This window comes from Rhagoletis zephyria, unplaced genomic scaffold (genome assembly GCF_001687245.7).
Source record: "Rhagoletis zephyria isolate East Lansing unplaced genomic scaffold, Rhagoletis_zephyria_1.1 Rzeph_scaffold_00388, whole genome shotgun sequence".
NCBI classification, from domain to species: Eukaryota; Metazoa; Arthropoda; class Insecta; order Diptera; family Tephritidae; genus Rhagoletis; species Rhagoletis zephyria.
Genome location: NW_016157472.1, coordinates 10,029 through 34,441, shown reverse-complemented (window position 1 = coordinate 34,441; position 24,413 = coordinate 10,029). Strand labels below are relative to the sequence as shown.

General features: G+C 36.7%; 1 protein-coding gene across 2 annotated transcripts; it reads right to left on the bottom strand.

Annotated features, from left to right (window-relative positions):
- Positions 1–17,947: 17,947 nt before the first annotated feature.
- On the bottom strand, positions 17,948–23,955 carry LOC108359418 (uncharacterized). Of its 2 annotated transcripts, none has more exons than XM_017611275.1 (2): positions 22,619–23,955; positions 17,948–18,785 (listed from the first exon to the last, which is right to left on the bottom strand). In XM_017611275.1, the coding sequence occupies exon 1, from the start codon at positions 23,395–23,397 to the stop codon at positions 22,702–22,704; it is 696 nt and encodes a 231-aa protein (XP_017466764.1). In that variant the 5' UTR covers positions 23,398–23,955; the 3' UTR covers positions 17,948–18,785; positions 22,619–22,701. The 2 variants fall into 2 exon arrangements, with proteins under 2 accessions (XP_017466764.1, XP_017466765.1); XM_017611276.1 differs by lacking the exon at positions 17,948–18,785 and adding an exon at positions 20,833–21,175.
- Between the last annotated feature and the right edge of the window lie 458 nt (positions 23,956–24,413).

Sequence of the window (24,413 nt, the reverse complement as noted above, 5' to 3'; positions counted from 1 at the left end):
CCAATAAATTATATTTTGTCGTATTTTTACTCTTCTTTCTCTACATTTTTAGTACACTTCTAAGCAAGTTAGGATTTTCTGCTTTTCACCACGTGAAAAAGCATCTCATCTTCCATCCGAATCAACCAAAAAGTGAAAATTGATTTTTTGACACCTAAGCCCCCTTTCCGTAGACCAGGTCACATGTAATGAATACCAACGCCGATGCGTTGTCAAGAATAGTTTTAAACTCATAGAAATTAAAAAACATGGTACCAACAAATAATATTAATGCCTTAACACGAGGAATGAAAAATAAATTTACAGATAATAAAGAAGAAGAAACCCCCGCGGACACTTTACCATTGGAGACTGATCATCTTCATATATGGGAGTGTATTTCAATATCTGATATTAGAGGAGTAAAAAAGTTAAAATTTGAGAATAAAGATAAAATTAAAACTGGCCAAAAAATTAAGTTTAATGAATTTAAAAATGAGTTACATGTTAGATACAATCATAAGACACTATCAGAGTTAAAATTGATTTTGAAAAAATTGTTATCTCATGCAAAGCATGAACACATTAGTAAACTAGCGCTAGCGAATGATGATGAAATATTGAAATGAAAGAATTTATATGTAGAAGGATACCATGACTCAAAAACAGCAGGCCATTGCGGCATAAGACGATGCATAGGAAAACTCAAACAAAAATATGTGTGGAAAGGCATGAATAAAATGGTTAAAAACCATAATAACAAATGTAAAATCTGTAACGAGGTAAAAATTATTAAATATACAAAAGAAAAGTTGACAATAACAGAGACACCAAATACATCATTTGATGTTGTAACAATAGATACAGTTGGTCCTCTTAGACCATCCAATACATACAGATATATACTAACAATTCAATGCGAACTTACAAAATTTGTAGAAGCGTTTCCTTTGATAACAAAAGACGCATTGAGTGTAGCAAAAACAATGTTAGAAAAGTTTATTTTAAAATATGGTTGTTTTAGGAAATTAAAAACAGACAAAGGTACTGAATTTACGAACGAATTATTGACAAATATCTGTAAACTAATGAACATAGACAAAGTAACATCAACACCATACCATCATGAAACTTTAGGTACAGTTGAAAGAAACCATAGAGTTTTAAATGACTTCTTAATGACAATGGACGGGAAGGATAACTGGGATGAACTATTACCATACTATACATACTCATACAACACCACTCCACATAGCACGACTCACTATACACCATTTGAATTAGTATATGGTAAATTATGCTCTTTACCTTGTGAAATTATTAAAAGCAAAGAATCATTCTACAATTTAGGCAATTATATAAATGAATTCAAAATTAAACTAAGATATGCACATAATCAAGCACAAGAAAATTTGTTAAAAAATAAACAACATAACTCCAATACACAAAAATATATTAACAAACCAAAATCTAAAACAGGAGACTACGTATATTTAAATGTAGGTAGTAACAGTACTATAATTATGGACAATGTAGAAAAAGAAGTCCACAATAATAATTTAATAAAAGCTAGAAATATGTAAAAGTATATAAACATATGTAAAATTATAATATAAAAATAATTTTGTCAATTATGATTACAAAATCATTTTTTTTATAGGGTAAGGGTGTTGTGTGTCTACAAATAATTAGTAAGTAAGGTCAGTAATGTAAACACACATGTGACTGCAATATTATATAATAACGTTCTTAACAACAACGTTAAGAATGCAAGCAAAAGAGTTATGACTCATATATATATGTCACAAATTGGGCAAAGCGTTAGCGGCCACTTGCTTTGTAGAAACGATCATATTGCAGCTTGCACATGTGGGACGATGAACTTTGTAGAGCAACTGTGAAACAATTGGTTTCACAATTGATATTTCTCAATATATGAGAAGTCAATATAAATTTAATTAGAGTAAAAGAAAAGCAATGAGACTTTACTACAAGAACATTTAGAAAATGCAAAACTACAAAATAATAAATTATGATTGGTCACAATATGAAAATTTTGGAAAAGTAACTTAAAATTGGGAGTGTCTTAGATTTAAGGAGAAATGTAAAATTTATTATAAAAGCAGTTTTTGTGCACTGAAATAAACAGACTTGTTTTGAATCAAGAATCGGCAGCATTGCCTTGTTTTTTTTAACTTGTCTCATCAATAAAAATAGGCCTTGAGGCCATCATCCTTTTAGCGTGGCTCGCTTAAAAGCCAAAAGTTAAAAATACTAAAAAAAATAATAATAAAAAAATAAACATAACAATTGACAAGATGAATATATTCAGAGAAAATTATTAGGAAAGCAGAATTGTAGGCCTTATCAGAAACTTCAAACGGGTACGACATAGGGATGATCCTTACTTTAGAATCAACCCTTCAGCCAATGTTCATTTATCCGATATAAAACGACCATTGAAGTTATCAGCACATAAACATGATTTGATTGTCAGGGGTAATGATGATTCCGATGCGATTAGTGACAATTTGAGTGTAATAGCATTAGCAGGTAATACTGGCGTTTATTAACTATTTTCTTACAAATACTTATAAAGAAATTTAATAAAAATTGATTTAACATGCTAACCAGTGTACCCAAACATGGCTTTTCCTACCAAAACTGGTACGTTTTTTTCCATTTGGTAGTGTTAAATATAGATTTCAATGTGATCTTGTACTTGTTCACATATACTTGCTCATGAGTATAATTGTTGAAATAAGTAGACATTCATTTACGTTTAAAATATCAAAATGTAAAATTTTTTCACTTACTGAAATAAAGCGGTTTCATCAGGTTATGGGCCCAAACACGAGGGTCACGCGATTTTTTTAAAAAGTCTTTAATTTCGGTATTCAATTTTTGCGAGTCACGCAATATAATACCCGGTCACCATGTGTTCCATGTACCAGATTGACAAACTAGATGAAGGGAATTATGAATCCTGGAGAATACAAATGCGGAGCGTGTTGGTGCATGCGGAGGTATGGAAGGTAATAAACGGGCAGCGACCATCGGCACTGGAAGAGTCGTCGAGCTGGGATTCTCTTGACGAGAAAGCATTGGCCATGATAACATTGAGCGTGAGGTCATCGCAGTTGACCTATTTAAAAAACTACAAGACAGCAGCGAGTGCATGGAAAACGCTCAAAGATTTACATCAACCCAGCGGACCAGTACGTAAGGTATCGCTTTATAAGCAGTTGCTTGGTTTGAAGATGGTGACGTTATAAGCAGTTTTCTTAATAAGTTTTGTTCAACGATTGACAAGCTCTCAGAAGTTGATATCAAGCTCAGTGAAGAGTTAATAGTAATAATTTTGCTATAAAGTTTGCCGAAAGAATACGAAAACTTTGTCATAGCTATGGAAACGCGCGACAGTTTGCCTTCTCTAGAAGTGTTAAAGATAAAGTTACTAGAAGGGGGAGAGCGTAGAGGCATTGGCGCATATTCATAGTCATATTTAGTACTCAACTAAGTCGAAACTATTCTAAGTCACAACTAAAGCTATTCATAGTCGCCCTAGTTTCGACTTTTCTGGCTAAGTACCAACTTAAAATTTAGTTTCGGCTGCAGCTGCGACTAAGTCGTAACTAGGAAGAAGTATTTTATCAAATTAAGGGAAAACAGACGAAATATGTAAAAATTAAGTTGGTAGAGGGTGATTTTGATAATATTGAATAATCTCCAATTAAAATTTACAAAGATCGATCCATTTTAATCGGAAGATGAAATTAAATGCGTATTACAATTCGAATAAAGCTACATCACAATTTTATAATGGAATAATTTAGATAAATTTTCAAATAATAAGTCAGTTTCACGCTAGTTCTTTTAAAGTAAATTTGTGCATAACATTTAGATATCTACTATTTGTATGTTTCACAGCATGCTTTCGATAAACATCGACTTCACATCACTGCGGTTGTTCTGGCTATTTCACACAATTAACAAGAAAATGATACCTTATTATTTTGCATAATCATGCAATGAAAATAAAAATTACATAAACGGATGATCAAACTTGATATTATTTAATAAAAATGTAATTTTTCCAAAATATCGTAAAAAAAAATTTATACATTTTCACACTCGTTTTGCTATGTCGTAAACTAAGTCGAAACTACTTAGTAGAAGTCTGAAATGCGACTATGAATAGAGGTAAACTTTAAGTTGGTACTTAAATTTAAGTTGCAACTTTGTTAGTTTCGACTTAGTTGCTGGACTATGAATACGCGCCATTGATTCTAAATCGATAGATTTAAGCGGGCAGCAGGCTTTTCACGCAAATACAAAGTCTGTACAGAAGAAGAAAGGAAACTGGAAAGATGTAGTGTGCTACAAGTGTGGGCAGCGTAGACATTTCAAAAATCAGTGCAAAAATAAAGATAAAATAGAAACTTCAAAAATACAACAGCAGCGATCTTTCACAGTTCTGGAGGCAACAGATGGAAGTGTTTTAGGAGTTTCAAGCTGGTGTCTAGATAGTGGAGCAACTTCACATATGTGTTGTTCACGCAGTTTTTTTTTGTGAATTATACTTCACACGCAGAGGATGTATTTTTGGCGGACAACAATGTAACGTGTGCCGTTGGCAGAGGTGACGTAATTCTTAAAACCGTTTTTTGTGAATTTAAATTGAAGAACGTGTTGCATGTCCCAGATTTAAAGGGGAATTTTTCGTCGATAAGTCGGGCTGTCGAATATGGTTGTACAGTAAATTTCACCAAAGAGTGCGCAATTACTAGTCAGGAAGGCGAGCTGATTTTGAAAGCAGAGCAAAGAAATAAACTGTTTATATTTGAAAGCAATAAAAATGTATTTTTTGTCGCAGTTCAGCGTACTGCAGCTGTATGGCATAACAGATATGGTCACCTCAATTATGCTAGTTTGTTGAGTCTTAAGAAAAATGAGATGGTAATCGGCATAGAAAATGTGAATTTCTCTGGTAAGCAACAGTGCAGGACTTGCATGAAAAGCAAAATTCATACTCAATCATTTCCATCGGTGTCGGAAAATCGTGCAAAACAACAGTTGGAGCTTGTACATACAGATGTATGTGGACCATTTTAGAAGCGTTATCTTGGTGGTTCGGCGTATTTTTTAACATTTATTGACGACATGTCTCGTCGCATCTTTACATTTTTCATCAAGTCTAAGGACGAAATATTTGAAAAATTTGTAGAATTCAAGAATAGAGCAGAGCGTGAGACATGATGCAAGATTAAGGCATTACGTAGTGACAATGGTCGAGAATATATCAACAAGCGTTTTGACGATTACTTGATGCAGCATGGCATAGTACGTCAATTATCAGTTCCGTATAGTCCTCAGCAGAATGGTGCGGCTGAACGGGCAAATCGGACACTTGTTGAGATGGCGAGAAACATGCAGGTGCATTCCAATATGCCAGAGTTTCTGTTGGCAGAGACATTAAAAACAGCATGTTATATCCGTAATAGATCACCAACAATGGCTTTGATTGGTATGACACCTTTTGAAGCGTGGAGTGGTAGAAAGCCTAATGTAAAGAATTTGCGTACATTTGGAGCAGTGGCTGTTGGTTTGGATAAGACACATCACAACAAATTTCAGGCGAAAGGCAAGGAGTATCGTTTAGTAGGTTATTCGTTGGTATCGAAAGCATACAGACTCTACGACAAGAAAAAACGGCAAATTGTAGAAAAACGCGATGTTTTGTTTGACGAATCTTGCGATGCAGTTGAGGTACCAGACCAGATCATGTTTGAAGCAACAACAGAAAGTTCACCGAAAGATGCGACGGACCATGATATCGTTGGACAGCAGGAAGATAGTGGCAGCGACATCGAGAGCGAAGAATATGCTAGTGCAGAAGAAGCAGAATTATTTTATTTTTATTTATTTATTTTTTACAGTCTGTTAGACTTATATTGCAACAAAGATTTAACATTCTTATAATTAGATTTAGATTTAAAATGTTAAATATTAAATACAAAATACAAAATGCTCTACGGAAATTTTTAAATAACATTATTTCTTTATCACTTATTCTGGAAGTTATGTAGACGGTTGGAAAGGCCGAGTTTCCAATCCGCGCTATTCTTTTTGGGTTACTCCATTTATGAATATCTCCTGGGTGGTCGAAAAGGCCGAGTTTCCGATCCACCCAGTCGCGCTTTCGTGACGGTTGGAAAGGCCTAGTTTCCAATCCACGCTATTGTTGATACATCACTATCTTGTAGGCTGCGTTCTACAATAGTCAAATAGCAGCCGCTTGAAAAGAGTGATAGTATCACAATTTTTTATAGCCTCTGGTAATTCATTGAAGCACTTTAAGCCTTTATAGAAAATATTTTTTTTGTCCACTTCTGTTCTATACTTCGGGAGTCTGAAGCAAAAGCAGCTTGGAAAGATTGGACCTGGTAGGCCGAAACTTAAGCGAACAGGTAAACCAAGGCGTCCAAAGAAGTTTTTCAATATTAAAAACGCAGTTCATACCAATGATATACCAATACCTCACACTTTTAAAGAGGCAAGTAATAGTGAGTACGCTTCATATTGGCGAACAGCCATGAACAAGGAAAATGAGTCCCTGGTAAAAAATGGTACGTGTACACTTGTAGACTTACCTAAGGGTCAACAAGTTATCGGCTGTAAATGGGTATACACCATAAAAAAGGATCAATTTGGTGCTATAGAACGCTATAAGCCACGTTTGGTAGCCAAAGGGTGTTCGCAAAAATTTTGTTTAAATTATAGCGAAACATTTTCACCGGTGTGTCGTTATGAATCGATACGTTTGATTTTAGCATTGTCTGTTCAGTTGAAGCTTTATTTGCATCAAATGGACGTTTGTACGGCTTACCTTAACAGTGAGTTAAATGACGTAGTCTACATGAAGCAGCCTGAAGGATATGTAAATAAGACTTGCGAAGAGAAGGTTCTAAGGCTCAATAAAGCAATTTACGGTTTAAAGCAGGGACCGTAACAATTACAACTTTTATTATAAAAATTGCTCTTTAACAATTATTTTTTGACTTTTATTGAATTACTCAATAAATAACAATTATTTCTGATTTTTATTTTATAAATCCAAAAAAACAATTATTTCTGATTTTTATCTTAATAATCTACCATTAACAGTTATTTTTGATTTTTATATTACATGTCTTAGGTAACAGTTATTGAAGACTTTTATTTATAAAAGTCATCAATAAAAATCAGTCAGTGACTTTTACTTATAAAAGTCATCAATATTAATCAGTCACTAACTTTTATTTTTTAAGTCATACTTATATAAGTCATTTGTATAAGTCGTCGTAAATGAGTTATTTAAGACTAAAAACTTCTTTTGCTAATTGATATACTTATGACAGAAAATACGATAAATACTTGCACATTATTTTCTAATCGTTTATTTTGTAATTCTCTTCGCCGCGTACATATTACATTAGCAATAGTGCCGATATTAGGGATAGAACTTTTTAGAAAAGCATCGATACTAGTGCTCATATAGAATACTCTAAAGTATAATCGATGCCAGTACCCATATTCGCAAACAAGTGTCGATAATACGCGTACTTCCAAGTATTTTTAAAGCAAACGTGAGAAATAAATAAAAATCAGATTGCTTTGCTTTGCATTGATGGTGACGATATGTAAGTTTTCAACTTTGTTTGTTTAAATTTTTATAATTGACCACTAAAATTTGTTAGTGTTGTGTAAAAGTGAATAAAAAAATCTTTTACCCGTCGATAATCTTCAGTATTAGCGATACCTACTCAGTACTTGTCAAAAAGTATCGCGTTAATTCTACTCAGTACTCAAGAAAAGTATCAATATTTCCTGCTCGGTACTCGTATCGACGTTCTATCATTAGCCCCTATTCAATACGCACGATTTAAATGGGAAACAACGAAAATGTCAAAAGGAAAGCAAGAAACTTGAAACGACTTGACGGTGCAGACGCATGTGTACTCCTCCCTTCTCTTCTCACTCCCTCTCTCCCACATGCGAGCAGAATTGAATTCAATATTTGAACCATGTTAAAGCCGTCATATTAGCTTACGATATACTTGTACGACTTATGTATGTACGTAAGTACAAACATACGCATCGCTAGCTTAGAGTGAAAAGCTGCTAAGTCAATTTTTTTTTATTTTCATTATTCAAAGCAAAAACAACCTCCATTCGAAGGGGAAGAATACGAGGTTAATGAAAGGTTTACGTATTCCTCTGGACTTAATGGATTTTGTGTGCCTTCTTTGGACTTAATAGAACAAAGTAGACGTCCAGCAAAAAGTAAATATTAATAAAAAATGGACTTGGCAGCTTTTCACTCTAATACTATTGAAACTATTTCGATGTGACAGACAGACTGAACTTGGTAATTAACGGACACGCTAGTGCAGTGTATACAGGGTGTTCCAAAATTACGAAATTTATTTTTAAGGACAAAAACATGGTAAAATTCAGACTAAAGGCAAGTTTTTTAGTGCACGGCAGTGGTTTAAACTTAGTTCAAACGCTCGAGATGACTGGTTTAAACTAAGATTAGCACATCAAATGTCAACCAGCTGTTCAATTTAAACGCAGTGTATGTGATCTAAGTTTATCTTCAACTTTGCCTGATTACGCGCTGAATTATTCCAATCAACTTCAAATATGAATAGTTCGAGAAGAAGCTGTCATCTAGGAAAAGTGAAGATGACTTTTGACTTCAACTTTTTACCTTAAAAAAAAGAGAGCAGTTGTTGAACATCCTGTATATGCAAGAGTTTATAGAAATTAACCCTTAAAAACACGATATTTCTTTTCAATTACTTAGTTTAATGAGACAAACATATTTTGACCCATTTATTGCATCGCAAAAATGGTACTTATTACAATAGAAGTTTTATTTTATATTTAAATGAACAAGTTGTATGTTTTTAAAACATGAAACGAAAGCAAAGTAATCAAATTAAAGTTGTAAGACAAATGAACCTATGTAATGCAATTAAGGGTTAAGTTATGTGTTTTCGACAAATATGTAGCACATGTTCTTCAAAAGCCCATTAGTCAAAACATCTCATTTGTCAGGAAACGCAAAAATCAATTCAGGGTTTAGTATTAATCGTATGTACATAGTAATAAATTCAGTGAATGAAATATTAGGGTTGATCAGGATCTTGTGCATATGCTCTTGGTTTTGCATATTCGTTGCATTTGTAAATTTAAAAATGGGGCGTAAGCAGAATATAATTGTGCGAAATTACTTCACAATTTTTCTTGAGACAAATAAGGCGAAGTGTAACATATGCGGTTATGAGTTTCAAGGAAATTATTTGACCAATCTAAAGCGTCATTTAAAATGTAAGCATGAGAGCGCTTGGAGGAATATTGATGGTGAGTTATTTTGTACTTTCCCAGTAAATATTATGCTATAATCAGCTTATTTTTTGACCGGATTAAGAGCATAATGCAGTTTAACATCAAATCCGTATTTTTCAGACATAGGAAACATATCAACCAAAGCCTTCTTAAGGCTGGTTTTCCCTACGTCATATTTGGACAACAAAATTTGTCGACATATTTTAAAACATTATTTCCTTTATCCATACCTTTACCGATGAGATTAATGGCGAACAACTTATAGATAGCCGCTTTAGCAGCAACAAATGCCATTAAATTTGACATAGCGAAAACAAGCGTTTAGAGTATGGCCGCCAGACGTCCTGGTTTTCCAGGATTTGTCCTGATTTAAACAAATTGTCCTGGTGTCCTAGTTCCGCTTAAATTGTCCTGGTTTTTTAATGATAGTCAATGCAGACACCCATCAAGTTTTTAGCAGATTTTTGCTTTGAAAAAAAAGCATGTAGTCGAAAATCGATAAAGAAAGATTTTTCTAATAAGTTGAACAATATCTGGTGAGTTTACTTTCTTTCTGTTTAGTTTATTTGGTTAAAACTGTATTTATAGAGAATAAGTGTCCTGGTCGATGGGATTATGGCAGCCCTACTTTAGAGTCACTCTGAATTGGTTGCTTTTCCGTTTGTAAATTTCATCAAAGCAATGCAATTTTTTTAATATGCTAACATGGTTGCTATTGCAACTAAACGGCAATTTTAACCAAGTTACATAACAAATGAGCTACTTAATACAAATAAGCATATGCAATTTTTAACAGAGACGAACGGCGAGCCATCAGAGAAGAAGCAAAAAATTGTGGTCGAGTTTTCCGAAAAGGATGTCAAGGCGGCTTGCGTGCAATTAGTCGCTAATGAGAAGATGCCCTTTGCAGTTCTGGACTCTAAGCCGTTTAAGATTTTAACAGAGCAAATATTTAGTGGATTAGAGATGAGGCCAATTACATCCAAAAATATAATGACAGCCATTACAGAAGAATTTGATCACGTAGTAGATATAATTCGATCTTCTTTAAAACGCAAAATGATTAGCCTTAAATTTGATACCGCCTCGCGACTTAATCGTAGTATTTTAGGCATTAATGTGCAGTATTACGACAACAAGAATATTGTCATATATACTATCGGTATGATTGAGTTGCATAAAAAACATACCGCAGCTAATTTATGCCAAGAAATCGAGGGTGTTCTAGATAGTTTTCAAATTTCCAAGCAACAAATATACTGCGTGACCACAGACAACGGTAGAAATATGATTAAAGCCGTCGAAATATTAAGCGAAGATGATGAGATGAGTACTTCTACAGCTGTGGCCGAGGAAATTGACTACGATCCTTTAATAAATGAAGTCAAAATTAATAGTATTGTCTCAATTAAATGTGCTGCCCATACATTGCAACTTGCTGTTAAAGACTTTTTAAAGGATACAGAAAGACAAGCCGTCTTATCAAAAGCTCGGATTTTAGCAAAAACACTTAGATGTCCTTCTAACAGGTAATTTACTCTCCTAATTTAGATTGAAGGCTTATTTTATCATTTCACTTATTTTAAAATAATAACTAAAAATTACCATTCTGTGTATAAAAAATGTTGTCAAATTCACAACAGTAACACAATTTTGTTAAATAAAGTTATCTTTATTAATTTTGATGTGTAAACGTCTTTGCTCTCGACTTAGCCATACACGATTAACTGACCTTGTGTGCACAGGAAAATTCTAGCATAAATTAATTAATCACCAAAAATTCTTTATCAAGGGTTAACGATTAAAAATTAATTTTTTTAATCGGGGTTACGATTAACTGTTTAATCAGATTAAAATTAATCATTATTAAGAGTAATCCGATTGAATTTAATCCCGTTAACTAATTGATTAAAAAATCAATCTGGACTGTAACGCGTAACCCAGCAGAAAATTAGAAATCTCGGTACTAATTCAGAACTTTTTCGGGATCATTTCGAGGCTAGTTCGGGACCATTTCGGTACTAGTTTGGGACGAGGTTATGGTTAAGGTTAAGGGTAATGTTAATGTTAAAGTTAAGGTTGAGGTTGAGGTTAAGGGGAAGGTCCATTTTGAGACTAGTTCGGGACACAGATGTTTACACATCAAATTTCGTGAGTACCTGGTGCTCATGCCTTTTTTTATGGTAGATACATTATCTCAAGTCAGAGCTTGCCACAGCCAGAAGTTGACGTGCAAACACGGTGGAACTCGACCTACACCATGCTTAAGACGGTACTTAATTTAAAATCTTTCTGCGAAGAACATCTTGAAAGTGAGAACTTATTATTAGCTGAGTGGGATGAGATAAGCTCCCTGGTCAAGGTATTAGAACCGGTTTATATGGCCACTCTTAAACTTCAAGCGGAGCAACTGTATTTAGGAGATTTCTACAAGCTATGGCTTGAAATGAAACTAACAGTGCAGACAATCAAATGTACATATAGCAGCAATTTGGCGGAGTGTTTGGAAAGAAGAGAAAACATTTTATTAGACAACGAAATCATTGTTTCGGCGATATATTTGGATCCTAGGTTACGAAAGGTCTTGCTGAAAAACCCCATTCGGCTAATGATGGCCAGAAACCATTTAAAGCGGCTTTTTCGACAAATTTATATGATTTCAAAAGTTGTAAGTAAAATTCAAGCAACTCACATTCCTAAAAACACACCAATAAGTTTCACCTCTTTGTTTTGTAGAAGTCTGGCACAGTTTCAAAGAAACCACTAAATGGGAATAGTGCATCTCCTGAGTGCCAAACTGGTGCTTCAGAAAGTACTTCATCATTGCTGAGTGCTTTTTTAAACACAATAGAGGTTACTTCCAGTGACGAATCGGATGAGGAAGATGACTCCTTAAAAACAGCAATGACAGAAATGTTAAATTATAGTCCAAAGTCAATTGGTATAGAAAACGAGTTAATGAATTATTGGGAAGAAAAAAAGTATACACTCCCTCACCTATACTTGTTGGCTAAGGTTGTCCACAGCGCGCCCGCTACTCAAGCCAGTGTAGAAAGACGATTTTCTGCACTGAAGTTGATTTTAACTGACTTAAGATATAATTTATCCTCTGAAAATCTACAAAAACTTTTGCTAATAAAATTAAACAGAAAATAAATAAACATTAAAATTAAAAAACCATATACATACATATGTGCGATTTGCTCGATTATTATTAAGCTGATCAATAATAAAAAATACGTTTGTTCTCCAACATCTTCTTTACTGCGAGAAATGATAATGACTTTTATAAGTATGACTTAAAAAATAAAAGTCAGTGATTGATTTATATTGATGACTTTTATAAGTAAAAGTCACTGACTGATATTTATTGATGACTTTTATAAATAAAAGTCTTCAATAACTGTTATCTAAAACATATAATATAAAAATCAAAAATAACTGTTATTTGTAGATTATTTAAATAAAAATCAAAAATAATTGTTATTTCGGATTTATAAAATAAAAATCAAAAATAATTGTTATTTTTTTAAATTTTGCATAAAAATTGCAAATAAAAATTTATTTTCAAATTTGATTCTGGGCGAAAAAAGAAATCGATTGGTATGTATCACTTAGTTGTAGAACATTTCCTTCATAGTGAAATTTTCAATGACAGTTTTCATCAATAACTGTTATGTTCGGTCCCTGGTTTAAAGCAAGCCGGAAGGGAGTGGAATTCTAAGTTGAACACAGTATTGTGTGAAATTGGGTTCACTCAATGCAAGAACGAGCCGTGCTCATATAAGCAGGACATACAAGGTAGCCCTTGTTTGATACTGATTTACGTAGATGATTTCCTTATAGCGTGCCAGAAGAAGGCAGACTTGATACGAATTAAATCAATGATTGCAACAAAATTCGAATGAGTGGATAAGGGTCCTATGCAGACATTTTTGGGCATGCAGATTCAACGCGATGGTGAGACAGGCAATATATCATTAAATCAGTCATTATATATTAAGGATATGCTACAACGACATAACATGCAACAATGTAGGTTTGCATCGACACCGCTAGACAGAGGTTTTCAAGTAACGTGCGATAATTCTAATTGCGTGGTTGAAGATCCAACGGCGTATCAATCAGCAATAGGCGAGTTAATGTGGCTAGCTTTGACTTCGAGGCCAGATATTTATCATTCGGGGCGTTCTATAGCACAAAGAAACAACAATCCTCATGGCGAACATGTCAAAGGCGTGCGGCACGTAATGCGGTATTTAGCAGCTACGAAGGACATGCATCTTAATTATTATGCATGCGTCCAAGGACTTCAAGGCTACGTGGATGCAGATTGGGGAGGTGATACGACCAACCGACGATCATGTTCAGGATACGTGTTTTTCCTGGCAGGTGCTCCGATTTCTTGGAAGTCAGAGAAGCAAGGTTGTGTGGCTTTAAGCAGCCGAGTACATGGCACTATCCTCGGCTGCAAAAGAAGCTTTGCATTTGAGGCGCTTAATGGTCAAGATTGGATGTGGTGAAATGAATACATCAACAATCATTTATGGTGATAACCTCAGCGCCCAAAATCTGGCGAAGAATCCAGTTTATCATGCTAGATCAAAACATATTGACATAAAACATCATTTTGCCCGAGAGGTTATTCAGAGTGGCGATATAGAACTAAGATACGTTTCAAATGATAATATGATAGCGGATGTGCTAACTAAAAATCTGTCAAAACAGAAGCATTATTATTTTGTAAAATGAATGAGTTGAAGTTAGTTGACATTAAATCTAATATAATCAGATTAACATTGAGGAAAGGTGTTAAATATAGATTTCAATGTGATCTTGTACTTGTTCATATACGCTCATGAGTATAATTGTTGAAATAAGTAGACATTCATTTACGTTTAAAATATCAAAATATAAAATTTTTTCTTGTACTTGTTCATATACGCTCATGAGTATAATTGTTGAAATAAGTAGACATTCATTTACGTTTAAAATATCAAAATATAAAATTTTTTCGCTTACTGAAATAAAGCGGTTTCATCAGGTAGGTTGGTAGGCTTGATTGGATTTTGGTAGGTTTCGGGACTACGAGTAATAGTTATTTCAGAAAAATAGAAAATATGTATCTACAAACATTTTAGCAATTTTTTTACATGAATATTTCACCGGTGCGTTCGTATAACGGCGGCCGCAAACATGATTGCTCAGTACAAACGTATACCCTTATTATTGCCAATATGCAATACGAACATCCTTATATACTTTATGGTGTACTTGGACCAAGATTACAGGAAAGTCTGTCAATGGGCTTGTAGCCAACCATATTCTGGGCGGAGGTCTTCGCAATCGAAGTCTGTGTTCGCGAATTTTATCGTAGAAGGCAAATGAGGCCAGAATAAATATTATGTATGATATTCAGGCAGCGTTAGAAGCCTTAGGGTCTTTTAAACCGGCATCAAGGCTTGTGAACTCTTGGACCAACCAGAAGTCCACAATAGCGTACCGCTGTGGAGGGTTCAGGGACACTAAGGGTTTGAAGGCAACGAAACGGCTGACTGTATTCAAATGCGTTTGCATGGTTCCGAGCCTTTCTGCGGTACATCTAAAGCAGTGATTCCCAAAGCGGTCCAGGGGGACCCCCAAGGGTCCACGGAAGACTCGACGGGGGTCCACGGTGAGGTAAAAAAAATATGGGGGTCCATGAGTTGTAAATGGGGGTCCACGAAGATTTACCTGGTTTCGATGTAAAGAACCAAAATGGTTGCTTGATAGCCTCTTTGTTTAACTTTAATTTTTTTGAGAGGTGTATAGTGCTCTTGACGCACTGCTGCACTTACCGTCACTTTGTGTTTTCATACGTGGGGTAGCCTTAAAGGCCATCTGCAGACTAAAATGGACCGGATGTTGGTATGACAATGAGTGAGGCGGCGAAAATTTCTGGTGGCAGAGATTTAAGCTCTTGTGTCTTTTCAATGCTACAGAATAGTACGCCACCATTAGCTTTGTTGAAGAGATTCTATAATGTTGAGTTCCATGATTCCATCACTGAGACCGGACTCACACATTGTCGAATCTTCACTGATGGCTCCAAACCTGACTCCGGGCCATGATCTGGGGTCTTTTTCGAGGTTAACGGAGATAAGCTTCACTTTTCTGTAGGGGAATATGCTTCGGTCTTCCAGGCTGAAGTAATTGCAATACTAAAAGCCATGGACTACGTGGTGGAACATATAGTTACGCGCCAGCGCGTTACGGGGGGCATGTTGAGTTGGCATCTGTGATATTACACCCTGGGGAGGGTAGCACTGGGAGGCAGAACGCCCTTAACTTGTAAAAATCATCGACCAAAAATATGATTTAGTTAAGGCTGCAATTTTACCCATCGAGGCTGATCGTTCTGCCAATGTAACCTGATAATTGTGACAACCAAGCTGCACTTAAGGCATTGACCAGCCCTCTATTTAAGTACTTCCAAAATAGTTCGGCAATGCAAGTCTCGACTAAATATGATGGTGAACATAACGAGGTTGTTTTACTCTGGGTGCCAGGTCACTCTGGAGTACCAGGTTATGAGACATCTGATCATTTGGCCAGAGTTGTCTCAGACCAGGCATTCCTCGGTCCGCAACCAGTTTTAGCACTCTCAACTTCGACAATCGAAGCGACCATCAGAAATTGGCAAAACTCATGTTGCCTTTAATCTCACAAGGTCTATCTAATTTTTTGCTCTCACTGAGCAGACGACTCTGCAGACAACTTGCTGGACTGCTGACTGGTCACTTCACGTGGCACAAACACCTGACTGTGATAGGCGTAAATGACAAGTCCATTTACCCATATTGCCTTGAGGAAGATGACACGGTGGAACACTTTTGGTGCTTCTTGCTAGCTTGGTTATTTGTCATCGATTTTTTTAAACTCGTTCTTTTCTTTATTGTGTTTCTGAATTAAAAGTTTGGCGTAAAAAGCTTAACCGTTTTGATGTTTTAAGTTTTGTGTTCTAAAAATGTGATAAATATTTTTCGCCTCACTTTAAAACTCGGAGCGATAAAAATAAAAATTATGCCATTAACACAAATAAACTATTTTACATATACTCCACGTGCAAAGTCATGAGTGAGCCGAACATTTGATGATTTTATGGTGAAGATAATGTAAATAACGCTAACGCTCGCAGTGCTCTTAAAAAATATAACTCTTCCGAGCGAGATAGTAGTTTGATGTATTTACGAGCTCTATTTTTTAAAACCTACAAGTGTGTAATCACATTATTTTTATAACCAGAACACAAAAAAATATTTTTTACTTTTATTTTGGCCACTCTGAGTTTAGTTTTTGAATTCACCTGCGATGAAAATCTACATTGTTAGATCTAATTTTCACAATTAATTTTTTTACGAGCTTTGGGAATATTTAGAAATGTATCAGCAGGGGGTCCACCGAAACCAGTAAATGTTTTAAAGGGGTCTACGAGAAAAAAACGTTTGGGAACCTCTGATCTAAAGGATACACTACAGACCTACTTAGGAGCTAGCTGGGAGTGCAGCAATTCCGGAAGTCGAAGGGAATAAGACAGTCAAAGAGATTCATAACTTTTCAGGAGGAACTCCGAAAGATACCTTGAACTTAAAACTCTTACTGACTACCTGACAGCACACTGCATGTTAACTTACCGATTGAATTAAAGGGTCTTTCTGTAGAGACTGATGTAGGCTTTGTGGGCCGGTGAAGGAAACCCTAGAGTATATTCTATGTGCCTGTCCACGAAGCATGAATATTAGATTGATGCACCTTTGAGAAGGATTGTCTTCTCCATCTAAAATTTTCATCCAAAGTGCTGAGCTTTGTAAATAGCCTAAGGTTGGAGTGATTACAATTAGGATTTAGCACAATATATCTTCTTAGGTCGCAACGCGGGTATCTCCGATGTAATTAAAAATAATATAGTAATTTGACACGAATAAAGACGATCGGGTGTTTTGACGGCGGAAAAGGATGCGTGAAAAAAATTTGCGAAAAAGACGCATAAACATGGATTCAACATCATTCCGGAAAAAACTCTTTGGGGAATTCGTATACTCGCAAACATAGTTGACCGCGAAAATAAGCTTTCTTCGTCTTTCTTCGCCGTCAAAGAGGTTAACGCTACGGTTAAACATAGTTATCGACGATACCGACTCCCTGTTGTATGCATGGAGTCGAACACGTCGATAAAGATGTTTAACCGCAGATTAGTGTTAACCAGACATTGAGTAACCGGCCCTAAGAGTCATTTTTCGCCAAAATTTTTTACGCGTCTTTTTTCGCTGTCAACTTTTGAGCTCGTGTCTTTATTCGTATCTAATGACGATATGTATGTATGTACAGTAAAATGAATCGTTTTACGCAGTTAATTTGTACAGTGTTTTAGGTTTACTAAATGTTATGTTAGCTATGTTTTTAAAAAATTTGACATTGAAAAAAATATATATATTAAAACTCAAAAAAATTGTTTGAGGATTAAGTAGTTTCTTAATCCTTCCAGCGAAAAATTTAGGCCGAGAAAGTTCTAAATATAAATGAAACACCGATGTGTCTTAAATATAAGTGCAAAGCGTTTTCTTTATTTCCAAGCCAAAGTAGAAGTGAAGTGAGCTTAGGTGAACGAATTCAATTGTACCCAAACCGGTCGCTTAAAATATTTGTACACAGTTAGCTGAGATAATTTCCACAACAATAAATATAATAGGCGGAAGGTTAGTGATAAGGAAATGCAAAATAAGATAACAAGTGCAATGCTTATGTTTGTACGCTGGTAAAAAATCGAATGATTCTACTGTTACACTAATTTAAACCCAGTAGTAAGAAAAGGTAGTTTAGAGTTCATATGAGTATCAATATACATAAATATCTATATACATGCGTATTGTATGATACATATAAAGAGATATCATAAATTTATATATCGTATATCTATTGCTGCTGCGAACATACTCCCCCCATTGGAAGGCGTAGGCTTTCAACCATGTCTGATTCAATCGGAAGCACAGCAATCTTGGTTATGGCCCTTTTTACAAGTCCGCTTGCAGTTCGTATAATTGCTGCTCTGACATATCCATCATCACCAGTGAATGAGCGCTCAATTCGACCTAGAGTCCATTTTAAGGGGGGTAAGTTGTCGTCTTTCAGAAGCACCATAGCACCTTGCTGTACATTTGGGGTAGCTGTACGCCACTTAGACCTCTCTTGTAGCAATGATAAATACGAAGTGCTCCACTTTTGCCAGAAGATTTGCTGCATTTGACAAATTCGCTGCCATCGGCTAAGGCGGTTCATGTTTAAATGTGTTACGTTTGGTTCAGTGATAGCTACGAGTGGTCCACCTATGAGGAAATGCGCTGGCGTAAGCACGTCAAGATCATGTGGGTTTTCTGTAATTGGACAGAGGGGGCGTGAGTTTACAATAGCAGAAATTTCACAGACCAAAGTGCGAAGCTCATCAAAAGTTAAAATGGAAATGCCAACGGTCCGATAAAAATGAAGTTTTGCGGATTTGACCGCAGCCTCCCATAAACCACCAAAGTGCGGCGACCGAGGTGGAATGAATTTCCAGTCTATATGATTTTCAATGCAAGCTTCTGCTATTGCGTTGTTGTGATTTTGATTAAAAAATAATTTTCGCAGCTTCTCCAGCTCATTTTTCGCTCCTACGAAATTTGTTGCGTTATCAGACCAGATTGTGCTCGGTTTGCCTCTAATGCTGATAAAACGCTTAAGTGCTGCGATGAATGATTGAGTCGATAAATCTTGAACAAGCTCAAGATGAGTCGCTTTCGTCGCAAAGCAAACAAAAATGCATACATAGCATTTGACAGGCGGTCGGTTGCGTACAGTGTGTTTGTAATGAAATGGTCCACAGTAATCAATCCCGGTGGTGTGGAATGTTCTGGATGGCCGCACGCGATCTTTTGGCAGAAACGACATAATTTGCTGTAATACCCGAGGCTTCAGGCGATAGCAATTTATGCATTTATTGACAATTTTAGCGACTGTTTTGCGCCCACCAATAGGCCAATACTGCTGTCGGATCGATGCTAGCAAACTCTGTGGTCCTGCATGCAGGAGTTTTCGATGATAAAATTCAATGAGCGCGTTGGTGACTGGATGCTGCTTTGGTAGCAAAAGCGGATGCTTTGCCTCGAAGTCCAAATTTGAATAATGAAGTCGTCCTCCAACGCGAAGTGCACCAAAATCGTCGACAAATGGATTGAGAGACAGCAGGTTGCTAGACGAAGGTAACTGTTTATTTTCCTTTAGTAGTTTGTATTCTGTTGCGAAGTATACTTGCTGTATATGCCTGATTAATAATAATGTACCACATTTTACGTCATCGACAGTAAGCGATCCAGTTGATGGTACAGAGCGTTTTGCGTTTAACTGACAAAATTTGTAAACGTATGCGAATACGCGTTGTAGCTTGCCAAATGAATTTTGAAATTTGCAATCAAAAGTTGCATCAATTCGAGGACTTGTAACCAGAACACGGCGTCGCCTTTCTGGAAGATCAGTCAAGAAATCCATGTTTCCTGGCCAGTGCGATGAATCTGTACGGAGAAATGCAGGACCATTTGCCCAAAGAAAGTTATTTAGAAGCTCCTTTGGAGCACAACCACGTGAAAGAATATCCGCAAGATTTATATCAGTAGGAACATGATGCCTTGTCATGCCCGATGTGAGGGATTGAATCTGGGCTACGCGATTGGAAACAAATATGTTAAAATTTCCAGGAAAAGACCGCAGCCATGACAAAACCATCATTGAGTCCGACCAGCAATGACATTCGTAAGATAGCTGACTATTTTCCAAAATGTTTGAGACCAATTCCGCCAGCAGCAATGCGGCTGACAATTCGAGTTTCGGAACGGTGAGTGATTTCAATGGTGTCACTCTCGACTTGGAACACAGGAGATGTGTTTTTATGACACCTTGATCTTCAATACGGGTGTAAAGGCAAGCACCGTAAGCAGATAAACTGGCATCACAAAATGCGTGGAGCTGTACACGTACCTGCATAGCGAGTACGAAGCGTGGGAAGCGAAGGCTGCTAACGATGGATAGTTGACTGCACAAATCCAACCATGTACAATGCAAGGACTGCGGCAAACTTTCGTCCCAATCCAACTTTTCTTTCCATAAGGCTTGCATAAATACCTTCAAACTTGTAATTACAGGCGAAATTAACCCAAGTGGATCATAGAACCGCGCTATTACCGAGAGAATCGAACGTTTTGTGATTTTTCCCGAATTTGAAATTGGCGTGAAGCTAAACAGAAATTGGTCTGATATGGGGTCCCACACAAGGCCGAGCGCCTTTGTAACATCGGTACCATCATGAAACTTCAAGAATTGTTCGCAGTCTTGCCCATCTTCATCTTTAAGAACGACAGCTTCATTCGAACACCATATCCGAATAGGAAAATCTCCTCGTCGAAGTAGCTGCTTCACCTGCTGCTTCATTTGCATGACTTCTTCAATCGTATCACCACCAGAAATTAAGTCGTCTACGTAAAAGTCGCTTCGAATGATTTTTGCCCCGATGGGGAATGCTTCTTCTTCGTCAAACGTAAGTTGGTGCATAGCCCGAATGGCTAAAAACGCAGCTGGCCTTGTACCATATGTCACAGTGTCGAGCTTATAGATTCTTATTTCCTCTGATGGATCATCTCGCCAAAGTATGCATTGCAACTGGTTATCAGGGTTAGCCATTTTAACACAGCGATACATTTTGCATATATCACCACAAAGCGCAACCTTGAAAAATCTGAAACGAAGTAATGTGCTAAAAAGTTTTGGTTGTGTAGTTGGTCCTGACAGCAACAAATCGTTTAAAGAGTGCCCAGAAGTGGTTTTAGCAGATCCGTCGAATACTACACGCAATTTGTAGTAGTACTATCTTGTTTTCGAACACAATGGTGGGGTAGGTAGTAAACCGGAGCGCCTGCTAGTAATGATGCCATTGACATGTGACCAAGATCCATGTATTCCTGCATGAAGTCTGAGTATAAACGCTTTGTGGGTTGATCTCTTTGAAGCTTTCTTTCTAGAGCCTTGAATCTCCGTAAAGCAAGGTCGTACGAGTCACCGAGAATATCGAAATTAGATTTAGGAGGTAGCCTTACTGAACACGCTCCTGATGGCAGACGAACGTGATTTTGTACGAAATGCTTCTCGCAGAAAACATCTTCATCTGACAAGGTTGGGTTAGGGGTTGCGGCGAATCTATTTTCGACCTCCCAAAAGCGCGTGACAATGCTTGCCAGTATGTCATTACTATCTCCTAGTGGCTTTGGATTTCTGAAGGACGAAAGAGCTGTGGAGCGACTATTGAAGTGCGATACCCCTTCTGAAACCACCCAGCCTAACTTAGTTTTTTGTAGCGTAGGAAGATGGTCAGCTATCCTAACTTGCCCAACGCAAATTAGGTCATAGAAAAGTTCAGCTCCAATCAAAAGGTCAATGCGACTTGCTTTGAAAAATGTGGGATCAGCCAGTTTAATGTTATTGGGTATATTCCAGCCGTCAACGTTGATATCAAAGTTCGGCTGATAGTCGGTTATGCTTCGTGTGATTAGTGCTGCAAACGATGTTGAGAAGCTGCCATCTTGCGCTTGAGCAAAGATGTCAACACACCTATCGGCGATGATACTCGCCTCTCCGATGCCAGATATTGAAACTGGTGAGTGACAGGAACGAAGTTGAAGCTGATTCGCAAATCGAGTTGTAATGAAATTAAGTTGAGATGCGGAGTCTAAAATGGCTCGACATGGAACTAGCGTACCTGCACGATTTTTAACTAAAACGATGGCTGTCGCTAATAGCACACGCCGGCAACTAATGACGTAACTAAAGTTGACTGTTGAGCTAATGATTGGCTGTTTGTGACAGCTGGGGGCGAGCTTGATGTCGGTCCACTGTCTTGAACACCATTTATATGCAACAACGAGTTATGTTTTGCTTGGCAATGCCGGCAGCTGCCCGATTTGCACTGCTTGACAGTGTGGCCCTTACGAAGGCAATTCAAGCACAAATGAAACCTTTTTGCTTCTTTATAGCGCAATTTGGGTGAAAGATTTAAAAAACGAGTACAGACATTAATAAAATGCTCCTTTGAATCGCAAAAAACACAAAGTGAGGTTGATTTTACACTAGATGCTGCAACTAGTACATTTGCTTTTGATTTTGATTGAGCTGAATTTTTGCCCACCTGTTTGCTAGGTGTCTGATTGACCATAGCATTTTCCAAATTTTCAGCCATGCGACATCTTTTTTCCAAAAACGTTGACATCTCTAGCCAGGTCGGTAATTTTTGAGTAGACAAGTTCTCCTCCCATTTTCGTGCGTGTGTAGATCTAGTTTGCTAGTCACGAGATGAATGAGTAAGCCATTATATGTTTCTTCTGTAGTTGCCAAAGTTTGCGTTTGGGCGTTTACTTGATCGCTTAATTTTCGTAATCCGCCTGAAATGCCCTCCTCTACACGTTGTAGCCCGAAAATTGCCTTTATGTGAGCCTGAAAATTAAGCAATTTATTATCAAAACGTCCTTTTAGTAAATCTAATGCTTTGCTATAATTTTCTTCAGTGGGATCAAGTGAGCGGATGGTATCTAAAGCTGCTCCATCGAGGCTGGTGATCAAATATTGCATTTTTTCCAATTTGGACATCTCCATGTCCTTATCTATTGCTGAAGTAAATGTACTGAAGAACGATGGCCAATCGAGATATGAGCCGCTAAAAACTGGAATTTTCAGCTCAGGTAGTCTGGACCGTCGTTGGGAAAGCTGTACCGCAGCTTCTTCCCAGGAGAAGGCTCGTAGAGTCGATGAGTGCGCGCCACAAGCCTTTTGCTTAGATTTTAGTTCACGATTGAGTTTCGCTTCAAGCTCAATATATGCCTTGAAAAAGTTTTCGTCCGAATCCGACTCGAATTCCTTCCTGTCCAGTCGCTTGAGGGCTGAGCGAGCATTCTCAAAGTTTGACTGCATGCGTTCGGCATGCTTAAGCCGAGCCGAAATATCTGCTTCATCCAAACCTTTTAAGCGATCATTTGTCAAAAAGGTACTGAGAGCATCCAGCTGCCGTTGAAGGGAATTACATTCCTTTTTGTAAAACGCGATATCACCCGCTAGACTAACGCTCTCGTCACCCGGTTTCGACTTTTTTGGAATTTTTAAGCAAACAAATCGAGTATTTTTGGTTTCGGTAGAGAAATATCCGCGATATAATATGCGCGCTAATAACTGAACCTATGGATGCACTCGATGGCAACGAAAATGTATGTCGAAAGCTGTGTACATACAAATATGCGAACCGAGGTTACTTCTACTTGGCAAACGATCACGAAATATTAAAATGCGAAAATTTCGATATCACGTCGGGGTCACCAAATGTTTGAGAATTAAGTAGTTTCTTAATCCTTCCAGCGAAACATTTAGGCCGAGAAAGTTCTAAATATAAATGAAACACCGATGTGGCTTAAATATAAGTGCAAAGCGTTTTCTTTATTTCCAAGCCAAAGCAGAAGTGAAGTGAGCTTAGGTGAACGAATTCAATTGTACCCAAACCGGTCGCTTAAAATATTTGTACACAGTTAGCTGAGATAATTTCCACAACAATAAATATAATAGGCAGAAGGTTAGTGATAAGGAAATGCAAAATAAGATAACAAGTGCAATGCTTATGTTTGTACGCTGGTAAAAAATCGAATGATTCTACTGTTACACTAATTTAAACCCAGTAGTAAGAAAAGGTAGTTTAGAGTTCATATGAGTATCAATATACATAAATATCTATATACATGCGTATTGTATGATACATATAAAGAGATATCATAAATTTATATATCGTATATCTATTGCTGCTGCGAACAAAAATGTTTGGTAGGATTTGGTTGGTTATGTTAGGAAAAAAAATGTGTCTGTGGCAACGCAGATGCTGACATAAAATGGAGGTAATTTTTGTAACTAAATATGAATATCTATATGTAACTACGTGCACAATA